The sequence below is a fragment of the Macaca nemestrina genome, chromosome 3, assembly GCF_043159975.1.
Source record: "Macaca nemestrina isolate mMacNem1 chromosome 3, mMacNem.hap1, whole genome shotgun sequence".
In the NCBI taxonomy this organism is placed as follows: domain Eukaryota; kingdom Metazoa; phylum Chordata; class Mammalia; order Primates; family Cercopithecidae; genus Macaca; species Macaca nemestrina.
In genome coordinates, this window is record NC_092127.1 from 42,076,072 (window position 1) to 42,099,819 (window position 23,748).

At 37.2% G+C, this 23,748-nt stretch overlaps 2 protein-coding genes across 5 annotated transcripts in view; one reads left to right on the plus strand and one right to left on the minus strand.

Moving 5' to 3' along the window:
• LOC105463445 (protein arginine methyltransferase 9) overlaps positions 1–5,936 on the plus strand; it is a 51,498-nt gene extending 45,562 nt beyond the window's left edge. For both annotated transcript variants that reach the window (XM_011710523.2, XM_024787249.2), the window contains one exon: positions 240–5,936. In XM_011710523.2, the coding sequence (XP_011708825.2) occupies positions 240–455 (216 nt within the window). In that variant the 3' untranslated portion in view covers positions 456–5,936. The remainder of the gene's footprint in view (positions 1–239) is intronic.
• Positions 3,608–23,389, minus strand: LOC105463438 (transmembrane protein 184C). Of its 3 annotated transcripts, none has more exons than XM_024787251.2 (11): positions 23,250–23,389; positions 22,679–22,980; positions 16,155–16,285; positions 16,020–16,056; positions 15,095–15,300; positions 10,435–10,509; positions 9,160–9,253; positions 7,356–7,468; positions 5,836–5,935; positions 4,903–5,074; positions 3,608–4,670 (listed from the first exon to the last, which is right to left on the minus strand). In XM_024787251.2, the coding sequence occupies exons 2-11, from the start codon at positions 22,799–22,801 to the stop codon at positions 4,405–4,407; spliced, it is 1,317 nt and encodes a 438-aa protein (XP_024643019.1). In that variant the 5' UTR covers positions 22,802–22,980; positions 23,250–23,389; the 3' UTR covers positions 3,608–4,404. The 3 variants fall into 3 exon arrangements, with proteins under 3 accessions (XP_024643019.1, XP_024643018.1, XP_024643020.1); XM_024787250.2 differs by having other exon boundaries at positions 23,101–23,378; XM_024787252.2 differs by having other exon boundaries at positions 23,317–23,332.
• Positions 23,390–23,748: the final 359 nt, after the last annotated feature.

Below are 23,748 nucleotides of genomic sequence, written 5' to 3' on the forward strand. Positions count from 1 at the left end.
AGAATAATTATCTTAAACTAGGTGATACTTTTATACATAGTTTTAGCTACTTTAAAGATTTAAATCTTATTTTCTGAACAATATCAAAAAATGGATTTAAGTAAATTAGTGAATAGGTTGATGAAATATATTTTAAAATAAATTCTTGTATTTAAAAGTAACTAAAAAGAGAAAGAAGACTTATTTAAGTCTACTCTATGTACTCTGATGATATTTTCATAATTTCTTAATTTTCATAGGTACACATTTGTAAATCTGGAAGAGTGACTGCTATTCCATTTTGGTATCATATGTACCTTGATGAAGAGATTAGGTTGGATACTTCAAGTGAAGCCTCCCACTGGAAACAAGCTGCAGTTGTTTTAGATAATCCCATCCAGGTTGAAATGGGAGAAGAACTTGTACTCAGCGTTCAGCACCACAAAAGCAATGTCAGCATCACAGTAAAGCAATGAAGAGCAGTTTTCCAATGAAAACTGTTTAAATAGAGCATCAACAAGTACAAAATTCTTATCTTAATTAGTGGGGGTCTATAAAAATTCCTTGTAATGGTCAAATATTTTTTAAACATTGACATTAATAAAGCATTTTTTAAAAGATTCTAAATAAAAGAGTTAGCATTATTATAGAAATACTGCTGCAGATTTGCTTTCTGGAAAAGGATACATCACTAGTTTTTTGAATTAGGAAACTTCTTTTGCTCTATATTATGGAATAGGGATTTTAAAAGTCTTATTGTTATTGACATGTGTCAATAAGTAAAGCAAAACTTTACTTTTGTAGGCATCTTGGCCTTTTTTCTTAAATCCAAACTTGTAATTGGGAAATACTGAAAGGCTTCCACTGAAGACTGAGGGTTATGGTTACCTGTAAATTCCAATCTTGCTTCCTTTAAATACTCAGTGTACATCTGAAACATCTCAGGTTTTGAGAATGCAAGCTTGAAAAAGGATTTAAGCTATAAGCTAAATGTAATTACAACAGTTAAGGAGTTAGGGAATAAATCTTCAGGAGGCAGCATTTTTCTTGGTCTACTTTGGCAAAAGAACATTTAAAAGCTGGTAACAACAAAGTTTAATTGAAGAAAGAGTTAATCCTAAACTATTTTTCAAAGTTTTGATTTGGATGCACAATAAGTAGATTAATTGATCCAATTTTTACAGACTTTTGAAATAAAGGAAGATTATTATGCCTCCTATATGCTGTATACTCTTTGTAAGTCACAAATAAGACGGATCTTTGCTCCAGACTACCTATTCTTGGTACCTCTATTATTATACTACCCGGTTTTATTTTTAAAATAAATTTTATTGCATACATTTAAGGTATACGATGTGAAGCAAATTAACATATCCATCATCTCAGTTACCCATATATTTTTTGTTTCTGACAAGAGCAGCTGAAAGCTACTCATTTAGCATGAATCCCAAATACAGTACAATTTTGTTACCTAAAATTCTCATGTTGTACATTAGATCTCTAGACTTGTTCATCCTACATATCTGCTACTTTGAATCCTTTGACCTACATTTCCCCATTTCTCCCTACCCCCCATAACCAGTTTTGTTCTTTATATATTTGAATTTTTTTTTTTAGATTCTACGTATATGTGAGATTATGCAGTATCTTTTATTCTGTCTGGCTTATTTCATTTAGCACAGTGTCTTTCAGGCCCATCCATGTTGTAGCAAATGGCAGTATATCGTTGGTTTTTTTTTTTTTTTAGGGATGAATAATATTGCATTGTGTGTATGCATATATATACAGTTTATTCATCTGTCAACAGACACTTGAGTTGTCTCCATATGTTGGCTACTGTGAATAATGCTGTAATGAACACGGACTGCAGATCCATTTACAAGGTGGTGATTTCATTTGCTTTGAGTATATGCCCAGAAGAGGGATTGCTGGATCGTATGGTAGTTTTATTTTTCTTTAGAAACTTCCATTCCATTTTCCGTGAAAGGTAGTACTTCAGAGTGGTTTTTATATGCATTTCCTTGATGATTAATTATGTTGAGCACCCTTTTATATACCTGTTGGCCATCTGTGTGTCTTCTTCGGAAAAATGTCTATTCAGGTCTTTTGCCCATTTTAAAAATTGAGTTGTATGAATTCTTTATACATTTTGGATACAAACCCTTTTTCAGATATATGGCTTACAAATATTTTTTACTCAATCTGTAGGCTATTGTTTCATTTTGTTGACTGTTTCTGTTACTGTCAGAAGGTTTTTGGTTTGATGTAGTCAGGTTTTTGTTTCTGTTGACTGAGCTTTTGGTGTGGTATCCAAAAAATCATTGCCAAGGGTCAGTGTCCAGGAATTTTCTCCTATGTTTTCTTCTAGTTTTATTGTTTCTGGTCTTACATTTAGGTCTTTTATCCATCTTGAGTTGATTGTTGTGTAGGTCTAAGATAAGGGTCTGATTTCATTGTTTTGCCTGTGGAAATGCAGTTTCCCACCACCACTTAATGAAGACTCTTCTTTCCCTGCTGTGTCTTCTTGGTGTCTTTGTCAAAAATTATTTGACTGTGTATGTTTGGATTTATTTCTGGGTTCTTTCTTCTATCCCACTGTTCTATGTATGTGTTTTTATGCCAGTACCATACTGTCTTGATTACTATAGCTTTGTAATATAATTTATAATTAGGAAATGTGATGTCTCCAACTTTTTTTCCTCAGTATTGTTTTGCCTATTCAGGGTCTTTTATGGTTACATATGAATTTTAGGATTTTTTTTCTATTTGTGTAAATAATGCCATTGGAATTTTGATAGGATTGCGTTGATTCTGAATTGCTTTGGGTAGTGTGACCATTTTAACAATATTATTCTGATCCATGAGCACGGGATATCTTTCCATTTATTTGTGTCTTTCTTTCATCAGTGTTTCATAGTTTTCAGTGTACAATTCTTTTACTGCCTTGGTGTTAAATTTATTCCTAAGTATTTTTTTTATGCTATCATAAATGGCATCTTGATTTTTCAGTTAGATCATTCTTTATGTATAAAAATGCTAATGCTTTTTGTATGTTGATTTTGTATTCTGCAACTTTACTGAATTCACTTGAGTTCTAACAGATTTTTTTGTGTGTATCTTTGGGGTTTTTACATATAGCCCAGTTTTAGTTTTAATAGAAATGTTTATAACAGTGGACAGAATAAAGACTTTGTGTAATTACTGTGAACCACTATATCTGTCTCTATATATGTATATATGAATGAGTATGTGTATAAATACATAAAGCAAAGGCTTTGAGAAACAATACTCATCTTTGCTTTCTGTAACATACTATGGCACTTTCTATTTTATTTTCATTATAAAATGTCAAACATGACCCAGTGGGGTTGTGATTAGCAATTAGAGAAACCCCATCATAGGTAATAAAGTTTTCCCAAATAGCACCTATATGTCTTCTGACTGTGGTTTAATGAGTAATTAAGACCATTCAGCCAAGATTTACATTTGCTGCCGCCTTTAATAGCACTGACGAAAAGTAGTACATTTTTTGTTTGACTTCTTTTTCACTGTGCCTCTAATCAAAAATTGTTAAAATATTAAGGTTTTTTAATGTTTAAAGAATGAGACATAAAAAAGTTGCAGAAAATAAATGATAAATTCTTATTTATTGAAAGACATTCAGTTGAGAAATAAGAGATGTAACTGCTTGTTAGGTAAGCTTATATGGCACATGATTAAGTTCCACTAATTCGTATTTCTGCATTATGCTTTCTGATAATTCCGGAGCATTATACTCATGCAGCAGTGGTAGGAAGTACTGATTTTTTAAAAAAAATGTCCATTCTCAACCGGGCGCAGTGGCTCACGCCTGTAATCCCAGCACTTAGGGAGGCCGAGGTGGGTGGATCACGAAGTCAAGAGATCGAGACCATCCTGGCTAACATGGTGAAACCCTGTCTCTACTTAAAAAAAAAAAAAAAAAAAAAAGGCCGGGCATGGTGGTGGGTGCCTGTAGTCCCAGCTACTTGGGAGGCTGAGGCAGGAGAATGGCATTTACCCGGGAGGCAGAGCTTGCAGTGAGCTGAGATTGCGCCACTGCACTCCAGCCTAGGTGACAGAGCAAGATTCTGTCTCCAAAAAAAAAAAAAGTCCATCCTCTTGATAAAGCAGTGTAACATCAGGAAAATTCAGTTGGGGTCATTGTCTACCATTTGAGTATGTGATACTCTTAATGTTAAGAAATCAAGTCTAAGTCTAGGAAATTTAGATCAGTTATTTTTGATATACAAAACTTACATATATAAATTCAGTAGTTGTACCTGGCTTGCAGCTATTTTTGTGTTGACAGTTTCCATCATTTATGGTTTGTCCCAAGCACAAAATCCATGGGATTCCAGGTAATGATACAATATAGTAGTTGCACAGTTCGCTTTTCCATACTGTTCAGGAATCCACGGATTTATCTGAAGGTTCTTTTTTTTCTCCTATAGTATCACTAAGTATTTCATCAGATATCTTAGATGTGGTAGGTGTAGTCTGGGGAGTCACAGTGTGTCCAAACCCTTGGTAGTGACCCATGGGTGAAGGTGGCATAGAAGAAGTAATGGAAATTGCATCTTGTGATGATGATGATAATAAGCTTGTATGTTCATTTTGATCTTGATCCTCGGGAAACAATTTTTTCCTGGGATGTCCCCTGACTGTCCGTCCTTTAATATAAAGTTTTCTGTTAGTCAGAAGTTATTTTTACCATTATAAACTTACCATTCTAAAAATAAGCTCCCCACTTCCCCCTCTCCCACTCCCCAAAGTTGATGAGCCTGCACTGTGGTACTGCTTTAAAGTCTTTTTTCATCTCCAAATAGATAATAAATTGCCCTAGCAGGAGAAATTCAATATCCTACCTAACCTATTCGGTTGAATTAAATAGCTGGTACTTACCAACATGCCTTACTTGTTCAGAAATATCATCTCTAATATCTGAGACATCCCACATGGCAAGAAAGGAATCAAAGCATGAGCCTTCTTCTGCTTCTTGGACATATGGTTTATATGAGAATGTGTAATGATGAGCAATGGCAGCGAGGAACATCTCAATACAGATAATAAAATCCTATGAGAACAATAAAATAACAGTCACCTTTGGATTTAAATCTAGTTTTGTAGAGTGCTATCTTTCTCTACTTGCTTTTCAAAAGTAGTAAGATAAACAGCTGTGTTTTTTCTTCCCAGATTATATTCATTTTTCCATTTTCCAAAATAATTATTTTTGACCTCTTCAAAAAAAAGGCAAAATGCCAAAATGTGAATCTATTTTGCACTTCCTCAAGTAGCAGCCTTGAATTCCTTGAATTCAAGCAATCCTCCCACTTCAGCCTCCCACGTAGCTAGGAGTATAGACATGCACTGTCGGGCCTGGCTAAGTATTTTATTTTTTAATTTTTTGTAGAGATAAGGTCTCGCTTTGTTGCCCAGGCTGGTCTCGAATGCCTGGACTCAAGTGATGCCCCAACGCTGGCCTTACAAAGTGCTAGGATTACAGGCATGAGTCACTGCATCCAGTCAGCCTCAAGTATTTCTTAGCAAAGTACATTTCATTCTCAGTCACATCAAGTATATTGCATTTCACCACCCAAGGACTACAAGGAGAAATGTAGAAAGAGAATTGGACTTAGGAATAATGAAATCCAGGTTTTATTCGTGTATCTGCTACAAATTAGTAATTATGGCCAATTTCTCTAGGGTTCCCCTGTTTTTTCACCTGTAAAGTGAGGATAATAGCCCCCATACCCTGTGGGTTGTCAGATTTAGTGGAGATATGTAAAAATGCTTAATAGTAAAGTTCTATTGAATTCAGAGATGGCACCTACTTACCTGGAGTCCGGTGGCCACAGCTTCTACAGTTTGCCATTCCCATGTATGCTTTTCAGAAATAACGCCAACTTTTACCAACAAAGCAATAACTACTGCTTGCCTATATGTTAGGAAAAGGTAAACGCCAAATCTATATCAAGCATAAAATGAGCAGTAGTTTTAAAAATGTGCCATTAAAAAAAAAACCCAGTGCAACCTGTGGAACACCACCACCACCCTCTGCCTTTACAGCATATTGCTGAAGAAACTCTATCTATGTTAAATATATTAATTTGCTTTACAAATTCATTTTTCTAGTAGTTTTGTCCCAAGATAGGGAGTCAAACTGAGCATTTCAAGCAATCTAGAGATAATGGCCCCAGGTAAAATTTAAACAGCAAATAATGAAGTGGACATGCTTTCATAGTTGTATACACAAGAGTATTCACTTCAGTGTTTCTTATAATGGTAAAAAAATTAGGAACAACCTAAATATCAAAAGGAGATTAGTAAAAAGTTATATTCACATAACAGAATACTAAAGCAAAAGCAAAAAAAAAAAAAAAAAGCCCCACAAAAAACACCCCCCCGACAAACAAAATTGTATTTCTTTTTACTGACAAAGAACTGTATCTACAATATACTGAACACATTGTTGAATTCCACAAATTTTTATAGCATGAAACTTTCTCTTGAGTTTTATATGTGACACAGGTTTACCAAAATGTTAATCATTCTTTTCTGGGTGGTGGGATTTCAGGGATTTTTCTTTTTCCTCTTTTGTATTATTTCTAGCTTGTTAAATTTGGTGTATTTTTTTCTAGGACCCCTATTACCCACCTCTTTACTAAATTTTTTCCTTTTTTTTTTTTTGAGATGGAGTTTCACTCTGGTGCCCAGGCTGGAGTGCAGTGGCGTGATTTTGGCTCACCACAACCTCTGCCTTCTGGGTTCAGGCAATTCTCCTGCCTTCCCTGCCAAGTAGCTGGGATTACAGGAGCCTGCTACCATGCCCAGCTGATTTTTGTATTTTTAGTAGAGACTAGCCATGTTGGCCAGGCTAGTCTGGAACTCCCAACCTCAGGTGATCCACCCGCCTCAGCCTCCCAAAGTGCTGCGATTACAGGCGTGAGCCCTGTGCCTGGCCCTCTTTACTATATTGAACTATGTATAGTTTTACCTTCTGTTTTAAAAGGATTTACTGATTATTTTCTCATATAATTAAATATTCTACATCATGCTTTCTTCCAAACTCCATAGTATTTTACTATATGACAGGGCCATGATTTATTTTAATAATTATTCCAGTATTGACATATTTAGGTTGTCTCAAACAATTTTCTTCACATAAATGTTACAGTGACCATCTAATTATTTCTTTTGAAAATCCTAGAAGTGCTAAAAAGATGAACTTTTTAAAAGATAAGTAGAGACATTTTAATCTATCATCCGCATTAAGACTATGTTTAAAAATCCTCCTTAATCAACGGTTTTTATTGCCTTTCAAAAAATGAGAACATTTAAAAGAAAGTAATACTTACCAAAAAGAAACAAAAACCACCAGCTTTACACAAAGAAATTTGCCAACAGGTTGGATTGGGCTCAGTTCTTCTTTTAGCACTTTATAAAACAGCAGGAGACAATACATGGCAAACTAGAAACAAGATTAACATTTAAACTTGTTCAATAAGAATAGATATGGTAATAGAAATATTAAAGTTATATACCAGAGACCTGGTGCAGAGTAATGTTTCAGGCAAACTTTTCTAGGCTTTATTATTCTATTTTTAGATTAACAAGCTTTTATAGTTTACTACAGATGAATATATACTATATACAACATCTTCCCTAAAAATGTTTTTAAGTGTTCACTTCCTGGGTTCCATAAAGGGAACAATAAACAAATGACTGACATAAATGGAAGAAATGGCTCTTGTTCAGCCAAATTAAAAAAATCCATCTGTAATGGCTTTTAAACATAAATGATCACTCATTTTATGAGGCTTTAGCTTATTATCTAGTCTATCCTATGTAACTAAGGTAACCCATTAAACAAGTCCAATTTCAATAAAATTCTGACTATGAAATCTGAATATAAAGAATCGAACAGTTTTTCCTGAGGGCAGTGTATTAGTTCAGCTAGATTTATTTTTTTTAAATGAACAAGACTTATTAACAATTTTTAGAAATCTGTAATAACCTAGTGTAGTGCTGAATAACAATAAATTTTCCTGAAAGTTCACTTTTCCCTATTAAAATTATATAAAATGCTAATGTAAAGTATTTTAGAATATGAAACCAGTAAAGAAAGAAAGAATAAAGTGATTCATGGTCTCCAATCATCCTTTGTACACATAAGCCAGTTTTTAAATAACTATCATGAACTAATTATAAAATTTTATTGCCTAATGTTTTTTCCACTTAAAATATATAACTTCTATATGTTTCATCAGGCTTATTTTTAATAACTGCCTAATATTTTGGCCAATGGAAAGACCACAGTGCATTCAACTAGTCCCTATCATTGGGTTTTGGATTGCTTTCAGCCTTTTGTTATTTACAAGTAATAGGCTTTATATACAAAGATACTTTAGGCAAACATACTTTTGAACACTTCTTTAGAATACATTCCCAGAAACAGAATTACTGGTTCCAAAGAGGATGAACATGTGGGAAAGCTATGGCTACATGGACATTTAATTTTTATTATAAAGCTCTAATACCAAACATGCATACCACTGCATCTAAATTATTTTGCTGACAGCATTAGCCAAAGAATTTAAATAAAATGCACATTTTTTTAAGCTCCTAAGATCGAATAGAACATTACATCATAGGTCTTTGGAACATTAGTTTCTAGAACATCATCCATTTTTCTAAACTTGGCATTCTCAATTTTCCTTTAACTCCAAATATACATGATAACAGACAATTTTATTCTCGCATTTTCATTCAAACCCTGTACCGTCAAATATCAATTTGATATTTTCTCTTCTGAATATGTTCAGTATATGTGTGTATTTTTTTTTATGTAGCACTGTGCTTTTATTTATGATACACTCATACAGCTATGCAATGGGCAACAGAAATAAATGAACAAACATTGTGAACATGTGAGGGTATAAGTCGCCAAATAATTAACAAAGACATTATTATATTTTTATATATGTATTAAGATGTATATTAAAGGTTTTTTTCAAGTCTTCCTATAAATTAAATTTCAGATTTAATTTATAGGAAGATAAAAAGAAGCAAGCCTTATCCTAAAGAAGAAACTTTATCTAAAGAAATTTAGTTAGAGATACAAATTTAGTACATTTTAAGAAAAGTAAACATTTTACTTACCAACTGTGACATGTTGTTTATTATAACCAAATAAGTCCAAGCATTTGAAAAGCTAAAGTTCCCTTCATCATATATACCAAGCAGCTCACAGATTCTAAAAATAGTAAAGATGAGATATCTCTATGATTAACTAAATCAAAATTGTACTTTAAAATACAGCAATAGCAATACTTATAGAAGTCAGTTTATTTGAGATCCCACTGATAATCACTTGACTTTGGACACAGAGAATTTAGAAGTAAGTTTATTTGAGAGATCCATTGACAATCACTTGACTTTGGATCTAGAGGAAATTAAAAAATGAAAGAACCCATTTTTTCTAGAAATGTTATTATATGATTATTCCTTCAACTTGAAGGAAATCCCAAATAAGACATGTAACAACTAGAAAGATTACTAAATTTAAAAAAACCAACTATGCAGTCTAATAACTTTGGGAAAGCTTGATTGTTAAACATAGTATAATGCAGGTGTATATAACTGTAGTTGTTAATTTTTTTCCCCTCAATTGTCTTGGAGGTAAATTTTATGAAAGACCCAGATCCCCTCAAGTAAGTACTACCATCAGTATTGTTATAGTCTTGCCCACTTTCTAAGCTGCAGGGAAATAAAGCATGCCTTCATAATTAAATGGCTAAATAATTGCTAGCTCAAAGGCAGAATAAAGAATTCTTTCACCGGTATTTCTTTCCAGTTTTCCTCTGTGAGCATGCAAAATGTTACTAACTAAGAGTTAAAACATGTAATCTATTGACATTAAAGTCTTTGATGTTCTTGAATTTTTAGGGAATAGTTTTGCCAGGTAGCTTAATGATACCCCATTTTACCTCAATTCTAAGCCTTGACAGAATGTATTAAAAGAAAATATGACTTCTTTCTTAGAGTACTTCTAATATGTTCTAAATTAACTATGTAGAAAATAAAACTGTAATTAACCTAAAGTAGCATACTTTAACTTCATGCAGTAGGGTTTTTGTAAAGCTATGTATTTGAAAAAGTGTGTGTGTTTTTTTTTTAATCTTCAAAGTGCTTTATAGCAAGCTAGCTCGAGAAAGGAGGTAAATATTTAGAAGACCCCTGTGGTGATTCTTTGCCTATAAATGGTCATGTTATTTATTTTAATAGAGTGAGTTTCTATATAGTTCTTTTTTTTTTTTAAAACAGATTATACCTCCATTATAAATAAGCACATTAACACTATGTTTTCTACTTAGTTGTTCCCACATAAGAGCACAAGGATTAAAAAAAAAGTTCATATAAAATCCAAGTACTTACAAAGCAACGATGGTGGTGAAAGGTCTGACAACTGTGTACTGTAATACACCTAATTTGCACCTAAACAGCAATACTCTGCAAAAGAAAAAAAAACTCAGAATTTCAACGACTCATTTAAATAGCATCAGATTTTCCCCAAAGCCTCCAAATTGAAATCACTTTGATGAAGGATACCATATTTATAGTTAATTATTTCACCGTAGTCATCCTTAATAGTAGTGGCAGAAGAATGTGGATGGCAGGAAACAAATTATCTAAATACCTTTTTTGTTTTTTTTTTTTGAGATATAGGGTCTTATTCTGTTGCCCAGGCTGGAGTGCAGTGGTGTGAACATGGCTCACTGCAGCCTCGACCTCCTGGACTCAAGTGATCCTATCTCAGCCTCCTGAGTAGCTGGAACTATATCTGCATACCACCACACCTGGCTAATTTACTTGCTGTAGACATGGGGTCTCACTATGTTACCCAGGCTACTGCTGATCTCCTGGGTTCAAGTGATCCTCCTACCTCAGCCTCCTGAGTGGCTGGGACTGCAGGTGTGTGCCCCAACACCCAGCTATTTTTAAATTTTCTGTAGAGTTGTGGTCTCACTATGTTGCCCAGGCTAGTCTCAAACTCCTGGGCTCAAGCCATCCTCACACCTGTAATCCCAGCACTATGGGAGACCGAGGCGGGCAGATCACTTGAGACCAGCCTGGCCAACATGGCAAAACTCTGTCTCTACAAAAAAAGAATAACAAAATTAGCTGGGTGTGGTGGCACACGCCTGTAGTCCCAGCTACTTGGGAGGCTGAGGCATGAGAATTGCTTGAAACTGGGGAGGTGGAGGTTGCAGTGAGCAGATACCATGCCACTGTATTCTAGCCCAGGTGACAGAGCAAGACCATCTCAAAAACAAAAAACACAGTAATCTTTGAAAATGAAATTCAGATACCAGTTCTCTGCATAACATCCTATAAATGGTTTTTCATTTGACAAAGACTCCCATTTACCAAACTTTAGACAAGCCTCTGACACCTCTTTTCAACTTGGCTTCATCCTTGGGCCTTGTCCTTGTCCTGAGTGTCAATCAGTTTAAAAGAATCTTGCTAAATCATTCCCCAGCCCCCTTTGATATCTGATCACCTCTGACATCTGATCAAATTCCTCAGCCCCCACCCTTGATGACTAAGGCCTTGGCCTGCCTTTAGCAAGAATCCTGTTCAGTCAGTTTAGTGAGAATCCTCCTAGCCCTGATGTCCCCTCTTCGTAATTCTGCATTCACTGACCCTCAACATGCTCTAGTTATAAATGCCCATTTGTCCTTGTTGCCTTCAGAGTTGAGTACAATCTGTCTCCCCGATAACCAATCTACATTAATTTGACATTACTATTCTCTCATGGTCTCCTGTGCTTCCTTCATTGCATTTCCTGAAATAAGTAACTATGTATTTGTGTCTTCATTTAATTCCTAACTCTCCTAACAAAACTGTAAGTTCCGTGAGGTCTATGGCTGTTCTGTGCACTAGGGTATTTCTTTATACTAGCATGTACTTGGTGTTCAATATATATTTGTCAAATGATCACATTAGTAGCTTATTATTTTAAAAAGCCAGGTAGCTCCCTGTCATTTCAAGGGTGTAAATAGAGACAAAATTTGTCAGGATGTCGTACAAATGGTCCTGTACTGCATAGGGGGCAATGCAGCCATTCTTATGATGTATGTCTACACTGATCACTCTACCTCCATTTACCTTGGCTTGTAACTTCCACTTTATTCCCCATTTATTAGTGAAACTGCCTTTGCAAAATTACGACTGAGACAGTGAAAGAGATCTAACTTAACCGACTCCATCTTGTGTCTAACCTCCAAGCTATCCTTGTTCATTCCTGGGAGTAGGCTGAACTACCTTTGAGAGAAACTTAGTTTATAGTTTCTCCCAAAGCTATAGAAACAGCCCTGCCCCAAAGCAAACCTCCTTCTTGCCTGGGGACTAGATTGCCTTTGTAAGACTAACGTTAGCCACAAGATTAGAAATTATGGTTTAGCCAAAACAGCATGATACTGGTACCAAAACAGAGATATAGACCAATGGAACAGAACAGAGCCCTCAGAAATAATACCACACATCTACAGCCATCTGATCTTTGACAAACCTGACAAAAACAAGAAATGGGGAAACGATTCCCTATTTAATAAATGGTGCTGGGAAAATTGGCTAGCCATAAGTAGAAAGCTGAAACTGGATCCTTTCCTTACTCCTTATACAAAAATTAATTCAAGATGGATTAGAGACTTAAATGTCAGACCTAAAACCATAAAAACCCTAGAAGAAAACCTATGCAATACCATTCAGGACATAGGCATGGGCAAGGACTTCATGTCTAAAACACCAAAAGCAATGGCAACAAAAGCCAAAATTGATAAATGGGATCTAAGTAAACTAAAGAGCTTCTGCACAGCAAAAGAAACTACCATCAGAGTGAACAGGCAACCTACAGAGTGGGAAAAAATTTTTGCAAACTACTCATCTGACAAAGGGCTAATATCCAGAACCTACAAAGAACTCAAACAAATTTACAAGAAAAAACAACCTCATCAAAAAGTGGGCAAAGGATATGAACAGACACTTCTCAAAAGAAGACATTCATACAGCCAACAGACACATGAAAAAATGCTCGTCATCACTTGTCATCAGAGAAATGCAAATCAAAACCACAATGAGATACCATCTCACACCAGTTAGAATGGCAATCATTAAAAAATCAGGAAACAACAGGTGCTGGAGAGGATGTGGAGAAACAGAAACACTTTTACACTGTTGGTGGGACTGTAAACTACTTCAACCATTGTGGAAAACAGTGTGGCGATTCCTCAAGGATCTAGAACTAGAAATACCATTTGACCCAGCCATCCCATTACTGGGGATATACCCAAAGGATTATAAATCATGCTGCTATAAAGACACATGCACACGTATGTTTATTGCAGCACTATTCACAATAGCAAAGACTTGGAATCAACCCAAATGTCCATCAGTGACAGACTAGATTAAGAAAATGTGGCACATATACATCATGTAACACTAGGCAGCCATAAAAAAGGATGAGTTTGTGTCCTTTGTAGGGACATGGATGCAATTGGAAACCATCATTCTCAGCAAACTATCACAGGAACAGAAAACCAAATACCGCATGTTCTCACTCATAGGTGGGAACTGAACAATGAGATCACTTGGACACAGGAAGGGGAACATCACACACCTGGGCCCATTGTGGGGAGTGGGGAGGGATAGCATTAGGAGATATACCTAATGTAAATGACGAGTTAATGGGTGCAGTACACCAACATGGCACATGTATACATATGTAACAAACCTGCACATTGTGCACATGTACCCTAGAACTTAAAGTATAATTTAAAAAAAAAAAAAAAAGGTGAGAAACTCCAGAATAAATGCTTTGGCAAGAAAAAAAAAAAAAAAAAAAAAAAGTATGGTTTAGGAGTCATGCAGCTGGAGGCTATAAGATTCTGGCCCTCCCTAAACTGCTCCTGAGATCAGTGCTTGAGATATTTTGCAGACCCTGCATTTGTTGGATCAGCTGGCACCACCCAGATCAATAAACTGGCTCATCTGACCTTGTGGCCCCCACCCAGGAACTGACTCGGCACAAGTGGATAGCTTCGACTCCCTATGATTTCACCTCTCACCAATCAGTACTCGTGGCTCACTGGCTTCCCCCTACCCAGCAAATTAACGTTAAAAACTCTGCTCCCCGAATGCCTGGGGAGACTGCTTTGAGTAATAATAAAATTCCTGTCTCCTGCACAGCTGGCTCTGTCTGAATTACTCTTTATCTTTTGCAATTCCCCTCTTGATGAATTGGTTCTGTCTAGGTGGCTGGCAAAGTGAACCCCTTGGGTGGTTGCGTTAGTGAACACATCCTATTGATTTTTCAGTTGCATTCTCTTATTGCCTTTCTTTTTTATTCCAGTCTCATCCCTCCTTTTCAGTTTTATTTCACAAATAGATTATTATAAACTCCTATTTCCCCATCTCTGGAATCTTCTTCCCTCCAATTCATCCTTTATGATATTGCAAAATTAATCTTTCTAAAACACTGTTTTCAAATGTTTGCTTGCTGAAAAATACCAAATGGTTCATTTGTATAATAAATGCAATTGTAACCTCAATTTATTTTTCAAAATGAAATGACATAAATTTTAATGTCCTACATGAACATATAATAAGGCAAGCTGATGTATTATGTTACCAAACACTGTTACTTATTGCTCCTACTTCGTATCATATGCGGTTCTACAATCTAGACTGTCTTGTCTTTGTCTTTTAACTAGCTGTGTGTTCTTATGTAAGATCTGCAGACCTTGGTTCTCAACTGCAAAAGCATATTGATTAAATGATTACTGTTTTTACCTGCAATCCTTTCATTTTTGGATTTGGGATTAAAAATGTAAAAAAGACTAACATATATGTGGGATTACAAAACTGTGTTTTGTTAGCCTTCAAACAACTAGGAACTGCATCAGGAACTCTATCTTATACTTATTGTTCTGCTATTAATACTTAATGTATTACCTTGTAAAGAGCTGACTGCTACTTAAAAACTCTGCTTAAACGAAAAACCAAAACATAAAAGAATTAAACCAAACATACTTACTCTCCCATAGCCCATGGTGGACAGCAACATAAAGGAGGGAAATGTTTCTGCTGATCTTTGGCTTCAAGGATTAATACCAGATTTGGATACCGGTTAGTTAGATAATTGGTAAGGAATCCCATAAAGTTGTAAATTACATAAGCTTCATAGCATTCTCTGCAGGTATCCACATATATTGCAATGCTGGGATATTTCAAAGCTATCCACTATGAAAAAGCACAGATGTTAAAGACAGTTGCAGCTAAGATAAAATGAATCGCCACTCCATTCATGGTACTCAAAATAAGCTAATTTTTATGCTTGAGATGTCTTGTCATATACTTACATATGACTCTCTAAAATTTATCATTATGAGGGCTATCAATCTGTGAAATGAATTTTTAAAAGCAATAAACATCTTAGATATTGGTAAACAAAAAGTAAGTGTTTGAGGGGTAAATAATGAATAAAGAGAGAAGCTAAAGTAAGTACTTAAGTTCTTAAATCTGAAGTTTTTCTTAATATGATCATAGATAATGCTACTAAAGATATTTCCTTTATATTTACTCAAATTAGAAGCAGTCATCTACAACAATTTCATGTGTATCTATTGGGGAAGGTTTTTAAATTTTTGGTTCAAATAAAAGACTTAATAAATAAAAAGAGTGGTAATATAATTTAAAATATTACATTCTTTACCAATCTGAAAGTTTAAAAGAAAGCAAACAGCTATAGATTTTTAAACATTTATAATATCACATTTTACATTTTTTATTATCATACTTTATATTCTCTATCAACATTAGAAACAAGTGAATCTTTTTACTTTTCTTATTAATCTGACTCCTTATTGTCAATAACATAACTTTCATTAAGCATTCTGTAATTATAGTTAGTATCATCAAACAAGTTCTTAGTTAATGAGATAAAAATGAAACATACTTACACTATCTAAACTGTAAATGGGTACCATCCAAAGAATCCTATTGGAAAAGGAAAACATAAATTTAAAACGTTTTATGTCATATTTATAAAATAAGCCAACACAACACTGGTGGAATCAAAATATATTAAGACGTACCTTATTATTGGTTTTTGCAGTTCAGGTTGTGTATAATGCACTAAGTGTTGCAATATCACCCACAGTGATATAGGTATAGTCAACAGCAAAAAGATTCCAGCAATAAACCAAGCCTTGGTGTGTATTCCAACCTTAAGAAACAAAATAACATGTTAGTATAAATTCTTATATTAAAATGAAAGAGCTTGGCCGGGCTCAGTGCCTTGTGCCTATAATCCTAGCACTTGGGGAGGCCAAGGTGGGGGTATCGCTTGAGGCCAGGAGTTTGAAACCAGTCTGGCCCTACAAAGTGAGACCCTGTCTCTACAAAAAAAAAAAAAAAAAAAAAAAAAAAAAAAAAAAAAAATTAAAAAATTGAAAAACTGAAAATTTTGGGAGGGCGGACTTTAGTATGAATCCTTTTTTTTTTTTTTTTTTTTTTAAGGGAAAAAGGTGGGCATTTATTTTTGATGCTTGAAGGGTTGAGCAGTTTACAATTAAAATAGAACTGAGGTCTGCAACTTTAAGTATCACTGTTTCTTTTCTTTTCTTTTCTTTTGAGACAGTTTTGCTCTGTTGCCCAGGCTGGAGTACAGTGGCATGATCTTGGCTCACTGCAACCTCTGCCTCTGGGGTTCAAGTGATTCTTCTGCCTCAGCCTCCCGAATAGCTGGGATTACACACCCAGCTAATTTTTTTGTATTTTTAGTAGAGACGGTGTTTCACCCTGTTGACCAGCCTGGTCTGGAACTCCTGACTTCAAGTGATCCGTCTGCCTCAGCTTCCTGAAGTGCTGGGATTACAGGCATGAGCCACTATGCCCAGCCCAGTTTCACTGTTTGAACAAGACTTTTTCTTCCTCTACCCGGGGTCAAATATAAAAGAGGTAGAAAACAAAAGTATGGAGAACAAATGCATTTTTACAACAATAAATTTCTACATTAAAATGTATAGAAAGCTTGAAAAGGGCTGAGTGAGGTGGCTCATGATTGCTTGAGCCCAGGGGTTCTAGACCAGCCTGAGCAACATGGCAAGATGCCATCTCTACAAAAAATAAATTAGCGAGGCGTGGAAGCATGTGCCTGTAGTCCTACCTACTAGGAAGGCTGAGGTGGGAGATCTGCTTGGTCCCAGGAGGTCAAGGCTACAGTGAGCCATGATTGTGCCACTGTACTCCACCCTGGGCAACAGAGACCCTGTCTCAAAAACAAAAACAAACCAAAAGCCAATACAAAGTCTTACTAATTGTGGGGGCGTTAATCAAAGCAGTAAATGAAAAGCAAATATATGGAGGTGAAGACTCTAAAAGGAATGTAAGCACTCGTATTACAGGGCTTTTTGCTTTTATCCATTTCATTTAAAATTGAATATAGTAGTCCCCACTTATATGTGGGGGATAGGTTCCCAGACCCCCAATGAATGCCTAAAACTGTAGATAGTCCCAAATCCTATATGCAAATACTATGTTTTTTCCTATACATATATGCTTATGATAAAGTTTAATTCATAAATTAGACACACAGTAAGTGGTTAACAATAGAACAATTATATATTGTAATAAGTTATTTAAAACTTATAAATTACTTATTTCTGAAATTTTCCATTTAATATTTTCAGACCATTGTGGACAACAGGTTACTAAAACCAAAGAAAGTGAAATTTCAGTGACAATCTAATAAAATAATAATAGGATAAGCATATTCCAGATCTTCTTTATTATAAAGTGATCATTAAGAATGGTACTGCGGCCAGGCGTGGTGGCTCATGCCTGTAATCCCAACACTTTGTGAGGCTGAGGCGGGCAGATGGTTGGGCCCAGGAGTGTGAGACCAGCATGGGCAACATGGCAAAGCTCCATCTCTACAAAAAATACAAAAAATTAGCTGGGTGCCAGAGGATCACCTGAGCCCAGAAGGTGAAAGCTGCAGTGAGCCTTGATCATGCCACTGTACTTCAGCCTGGGTGACAGAGCGAGACCCTGTCTCAAAAAAAAAAAAAAAAAAAGAAAAGAAAAAAAAGTAATGCCAAGTAATTGCTGTTTCTGATGGCTTTAGTTCCAAAAACTAGAACTTGGTGGTACACTTAAGAGAAAAATGATGTGCTTGTGACTAATGAAGGTCAAGTGTCCTCAGTGTGCTATAAAGAAAGTTGTTTTTGTTTTTTAAACAATCATAAAACAAGTGACTAGAGACTTGGTCATTGCAGGCCAAATTTTAAAATCGTGTAGTATCATTTTTACATTGCAAGTGGTAATTTAGTTTAAGAAAAACATCATCTCTCCACATTAATGTCATTAACTTTAATTATTGGTTTTATAGTTGTTTTGATTTTTGAGCTATATAAAAGTTATATGCATAAGAAATTTAACCTATTTTATGTGTGTATATATTTAAGTAACATTATAATAGAATAACTCAACACTGGGTATCTGCAGAAATTATCAATATAATTCTTTAATTTTATGTTTACCTCTAAATAATTTATTCAAATTTGAGACACACTGATATAGATACCAGTAATATTATTCTTAATCTTATCAGCCATGAGTTGAGTTTTTTGGCTCACGAAATGAGGAGGAGATAAACAGATTTTTTTCTATGGTAACTTGAGGAAAGAAGAAAGAAAAAACCCTTAAAGACAAGCATCTAAGAATAAGTTAACTCTCCCTCAGCAAAATGCTTCAAAACAGAGAGTGGAGATGAATAGGAGAGATTGCTTTCTGGGCCTGGTCTTCCTGAGGGGAGACAGTAGAACTGACCCAAGGGCATGAGGTAAATGTGCTGAGGTTAAAAAAAAAAAAAAAAAGTGTGCTGAGGTATAAAGACTAGAGCAGCACGCCATCACGTGCACATTCACTTCAGGTATACATGGTCAGTCAAGAGAGTGGGAAAAATAGTTTAAACAGGGCAGATGGTCATCCTACCATTCTAATAAATGAGTATATGCTCCACCATGGGCATGGGATGAGCTTCCAGAACTATGAGAAAATAAATTTCTGTAGTTTAAGCCACTCAGGCTATGGTATTTTCTTACGGCAGTCTGGGCAGACCAAGATAAACTGCCACATTTATATCTGCAGTTCAAATCGTTCTGAATATTAGATGTGCATATCCAACAGCATATCTAACATGCCTATTGAATGTCTCTTATTAAACTAAATGTCCATAACAGAACTCAATTTCTCTCAAACCTGTTCCTAACCCTCAATTTTCTATCTCAGTAACTAGTACCACCATTTACACAGTTGTTCAAATAAAAAACTTCAGAATTATCTTTGATTTCTTCCTTTCTCTCACTGCTTCTCCTCTGGAATCCAATCTCCCGCCAAGTCTTGTTTGCTCACTTCTAAGAATACTTACAATTCAGTTTTCCATTTCCATTCCTGTTATCCTTACTGGGGCCAGAAACCATCGTAGCCCAGGCACCTACCACCTCTCACTACCGTAAAGAGCTTTCTAAATTCCCTTCACTTCTGCTTTATTTTCCATAGCTGGTAGAGTGACTGCCTTGCATGGTAACTTCTCAGATCTTTTCTGGTTTTCTCCACAGCATTTTATACAATTTTATTGATTTTTTTTTTGGTTCCTTTTGTCTCCACCACTAAGTTCTATGGAGGTAAGTGTTCTCTCATATAGTATACAAAGCCTGATTCATCATTGGGACTCACTCATTTGGGCAGAAAGAAGGGGAAAAAAAACGAAGTAAAATATGTATTGTGGTAGATGGTGGTAAGTCCTATGGAAAAGAAAAAATAAAGCAGAGAAAGGAGTATGAAAAGTTGGAGAGGGGAAGTTGACAATGTTAAATAGAGTAGTCAGGTGACATCTGAGTAACGACCTGAAGAACATAAAGGAATGAGAAGAATATCTAGGGAAAGGACATTCTGAGAAGGGGAAACTTTGTGCAAAGCTTCAAGGAGGGAGCATGCCTGGGATTTTTTTTTTTTTTTTTTTTTTTGAGACAGAGTCTCGCTCTGCCGCCCAGGCTGTAGGTGCAGTGGCACAATCTCGGCTCACTGCAAGCTCTGCCTCCCGGGTTCACGCCATTCTCCTGCCTCAGCCTCCCGAGTAGCTGGGACTACAAGCGCCCGCCACCACGCCCGGCTAATTTATTTTTTTTTTTAGTAGAGACGGGGTTTCATCATGTTAGCCAGGATGGTCTCGATCTCCTGACCTCGTGATCTGCCCGCCTCGGCCTCCCAAAGTGCTGGGATTACAGACGTGAGCCATCCTGCCCGGCCAATGCCTGGGATTTTTGAGCAAAGTGGAGCAGTGGAAGCCTAGGACTTGAGGAGAAAAAGTCAGAGGGGGATCGAGTGGGAGTAGTGTCAGATCATGTTGGACCGTGATGGCCATAGTGAGGAATATTGGCCTTTACTCTAGGACTAGAAGCGATTTAAGAGGACACACATAATGTGCCATGTTTTAACTCTGGCTTTAACTCCAGTTACTCTGGCTGGTGTGTTGAGAAGAGACCAATCAAGACATGTTGAGAATTTGGCTTAGGATGTTAGCAGTACAGATTGCAGATTCCAATTTTTCTTAAAAAGCTAGTGGCACCTGGCCAGGAGAGGTGGCTCATGCCTGTAATCCCAGCACTTTGGGAGGCCGAGGTGGGCAGATCACGAGGTCAGGAGATCAAGACCATCCTGGCTAACACGGTGAAACCTCGTTTCTACTAAAAAGACAAAAAATTAGCTGGGCGTGGTGGCACGCGCCTGTAGTCCCAGCTACTCAGGAGGCTGAAGCAGGAGAATGGCATGAACCCGGGAGGCGGAGCTTGCAGTGAGCTGAGATCTCACCACTGCACTCCAGCCTGGGCGACAGAGCCAGACTCCGTCTCAAAAAAACAAAAACAAAAACAAAAACAAAACCTAGTGGCACCTAAAAACCACAGTTGAAACTAGCAACTAAGAGAAGTCTTAAATTGGACTGATATTATGCATATTATTAACCTTTAAAGTAGTTCCTATACCATGCTCCAAGGAAATATTTCAAAGAAAGAAAAACCCAATGTATTAAGATGCTTATACCTAAGTTTTTGTAGACAAATTGTGGAAATAACCTAAATATCTAACAAATGGGAAATATTTAATGTAGCAGAATATTACATGGCCATTAAAAATAACTATATGGGTCAGGCACAGTGGCTCATGCTTGTAATCCCAGCACTTTGGGAAGCCAAGGCGGGTGGATCACAAGGTCAGGAGTCAAGACCGGCCTGGCCAACATGGTGAAACCCCGTCTGTACTAAAAATACAAAAATTAGTTGGGTGTGGTGGTGGACACCTGTAATCCCAGCTACATGGGAGGCTGAGGCAGGAGAACTGCTGGAATCGGGGAGGCGGAGGTTGCAGTAAGCAGAGATCGCGCCACTGCACTCCAGCCAGAGCAACAGAGCTAGACTCTGTCTCAAAGAAAATAAAAATAAACAACAAAAAATAACTATATGGGACCGGGCGCGGTGGCTCATGCCTGTAATCCCAGCACTCTGGGAGGCCGAGGAGGATGGATCAGCTGAGGTCAGAAGTTTGAGACGAGCCTCACCAACATGGAGAAACCCCATCACTACTAAAAATACAAAAGTAGCGGGGTGTGATGGCACATGCCTGTAATCCTAGCTGCTACGAAGGCTGAGGCTGAAGAATCGCTTGAACCCGGGAGGCGGAGGTTGCGGTGAGCCGAGATCTCACCACTGCATTCCAGCCTGGGCAACAGGAGCAAAACTCAGTCTCAAAAACAAACAAACAAATGAACAACTATATGGACTATGCTAGTATGGGAAAGTCATCAGAAAATAATTTAGTCTAAATAGAAAACACAAATGTATATTAAATACAGTTTATGTAAAAATCATTTCCACAATGAAGAAGGGCCTAAAATAGTCATGGTCTTGTTATAGTTCTTGTAATAGGTGTTCCTTGTAAAAGTACTTGGTGGGTTTTATTAACCCCGAATTTAAAGTTCATTATATAATATTTATATCTGAGTTATTTACCTTGGGGTTTTCCAGCTTGTAGTACATTACTGATGTCACAATAAGCATATGACATCAAAAAAATATATATAAGGGGGTTTTTGCAAAACCTTTGTTGGGTAAGAGCTAATTTCCACAGTAAAAACGAACACCAAAGTTAAAACAACGAGAATCCTTTGATTCAGGAAGCTAGTAAAAAACTAATAAAATTCAATACATGGTTTTCAAGGTAGTTTATTTGACCTAGTTTAGTCCAATATCTGAACAGATCAGATTTTAGGAATAAAATTACCTTATTTTCAGGGAACTGATGAATACTTGCAAAACAGTGCCCTTCTAAGCAGCTATATTAATATATTCTATTTTCTCGACCCGGTCTCACCTCCACCTGTAGCATGACTTGAAGAACCGTGAACAAGAAATTAGAGAGGTTTATATCCTAAGAGTGGGCTCGTTTACATTAGATGGTTTTCAGGATTGTCAGGGCAGAAATGGGGGAAGGGTGTCTCCTCCCCAACTACAGATGGGTAGAAGAAAGTGTAGAGGCTGATGGTGCAGAACCCTCTTACCTCCAGTTTCTGTAATTCCCACACGCATAGGGGAACCGCAACCACTATGGACACCAGGTAGATGACCACTGCTAAAGGTCGAATCCACTGTCTCCAGTTCCTCCAGGTACAAGTGCAAGGCATGTTTTCGCACAATCAGATCCGGTTAGCAAGGGAAAAGAGCTCGAAAAGATTGTAATGGGGAGCCCTGTTCTCTGGCTTTTTGTCAACTCGCATACTACGGAGAAAAAGCTGTCGGGCGACTTTACGAACAGCTCAAGCCGCCTCCTGGACCGGCGCTGTGTCTTCTTCTGCTGCTGCTCCTGCAAATGTAGCCGCTCAGGGTGCTATTGGGGAGCAGTGCAGGCAACATTCTTTCTTCCCCACCCCGCATCTACCCGGTTCTATTGCGGTGGAATCCCAGGCAGAGCCGCTGCCCTCACCTGGGGATCGCCCTGAGCTCTGCCTGTACCATGGCTTCCAGGAGAGCAGCACCGACCAGGAACCGGCCTCTAGGGACCCTGCACGCTCCGGTTCTGTCTCGCAGCTGCCTGCCCACTCGCTCTTTTCTTTGGGGAATCGAGCTTCCTACCTCCCGCACTGGCAGGCGTCTCTTCACCCGATTCCACTAGTAGGTAAGGCCCCAGGATCTCACTCACTCGCACGGGACATCCCCTACGGCGGAACCCAAGGCCAAACCAGGACTTTCAGCTCTTTTCCGCTTCCGCCCCTGCGGTCTAAGGCAGGTGATTCGTCGTCAGCGCCAAACTGGACCCGCCCCATCCGGCTCACTTTGCTCTCTCTGATTGGTCAGCTGCGGGGGCGGGGCTGCAGGATTGTGTACTGGGGTTAGAAAGAAGAGCAGGTGCATGGAAGTGGGTGGAGTTGCCGCAGGTGGTCCAGTGGGCTATTACAAGGATTCTGGAAGCTGCAGGAATTGTTTGAGGATACGTGAGGCACACCTACTACATTCTTCTGATGGCGTTATGACAGTTTAAAGAAAGCTTGGGTAAGGGGCGGTTACTTCAGAGTTGGACTGGAAGAGAGAAGGCCCATCTCTACACAAAACATCCCCTATTCAATCTAGAGTG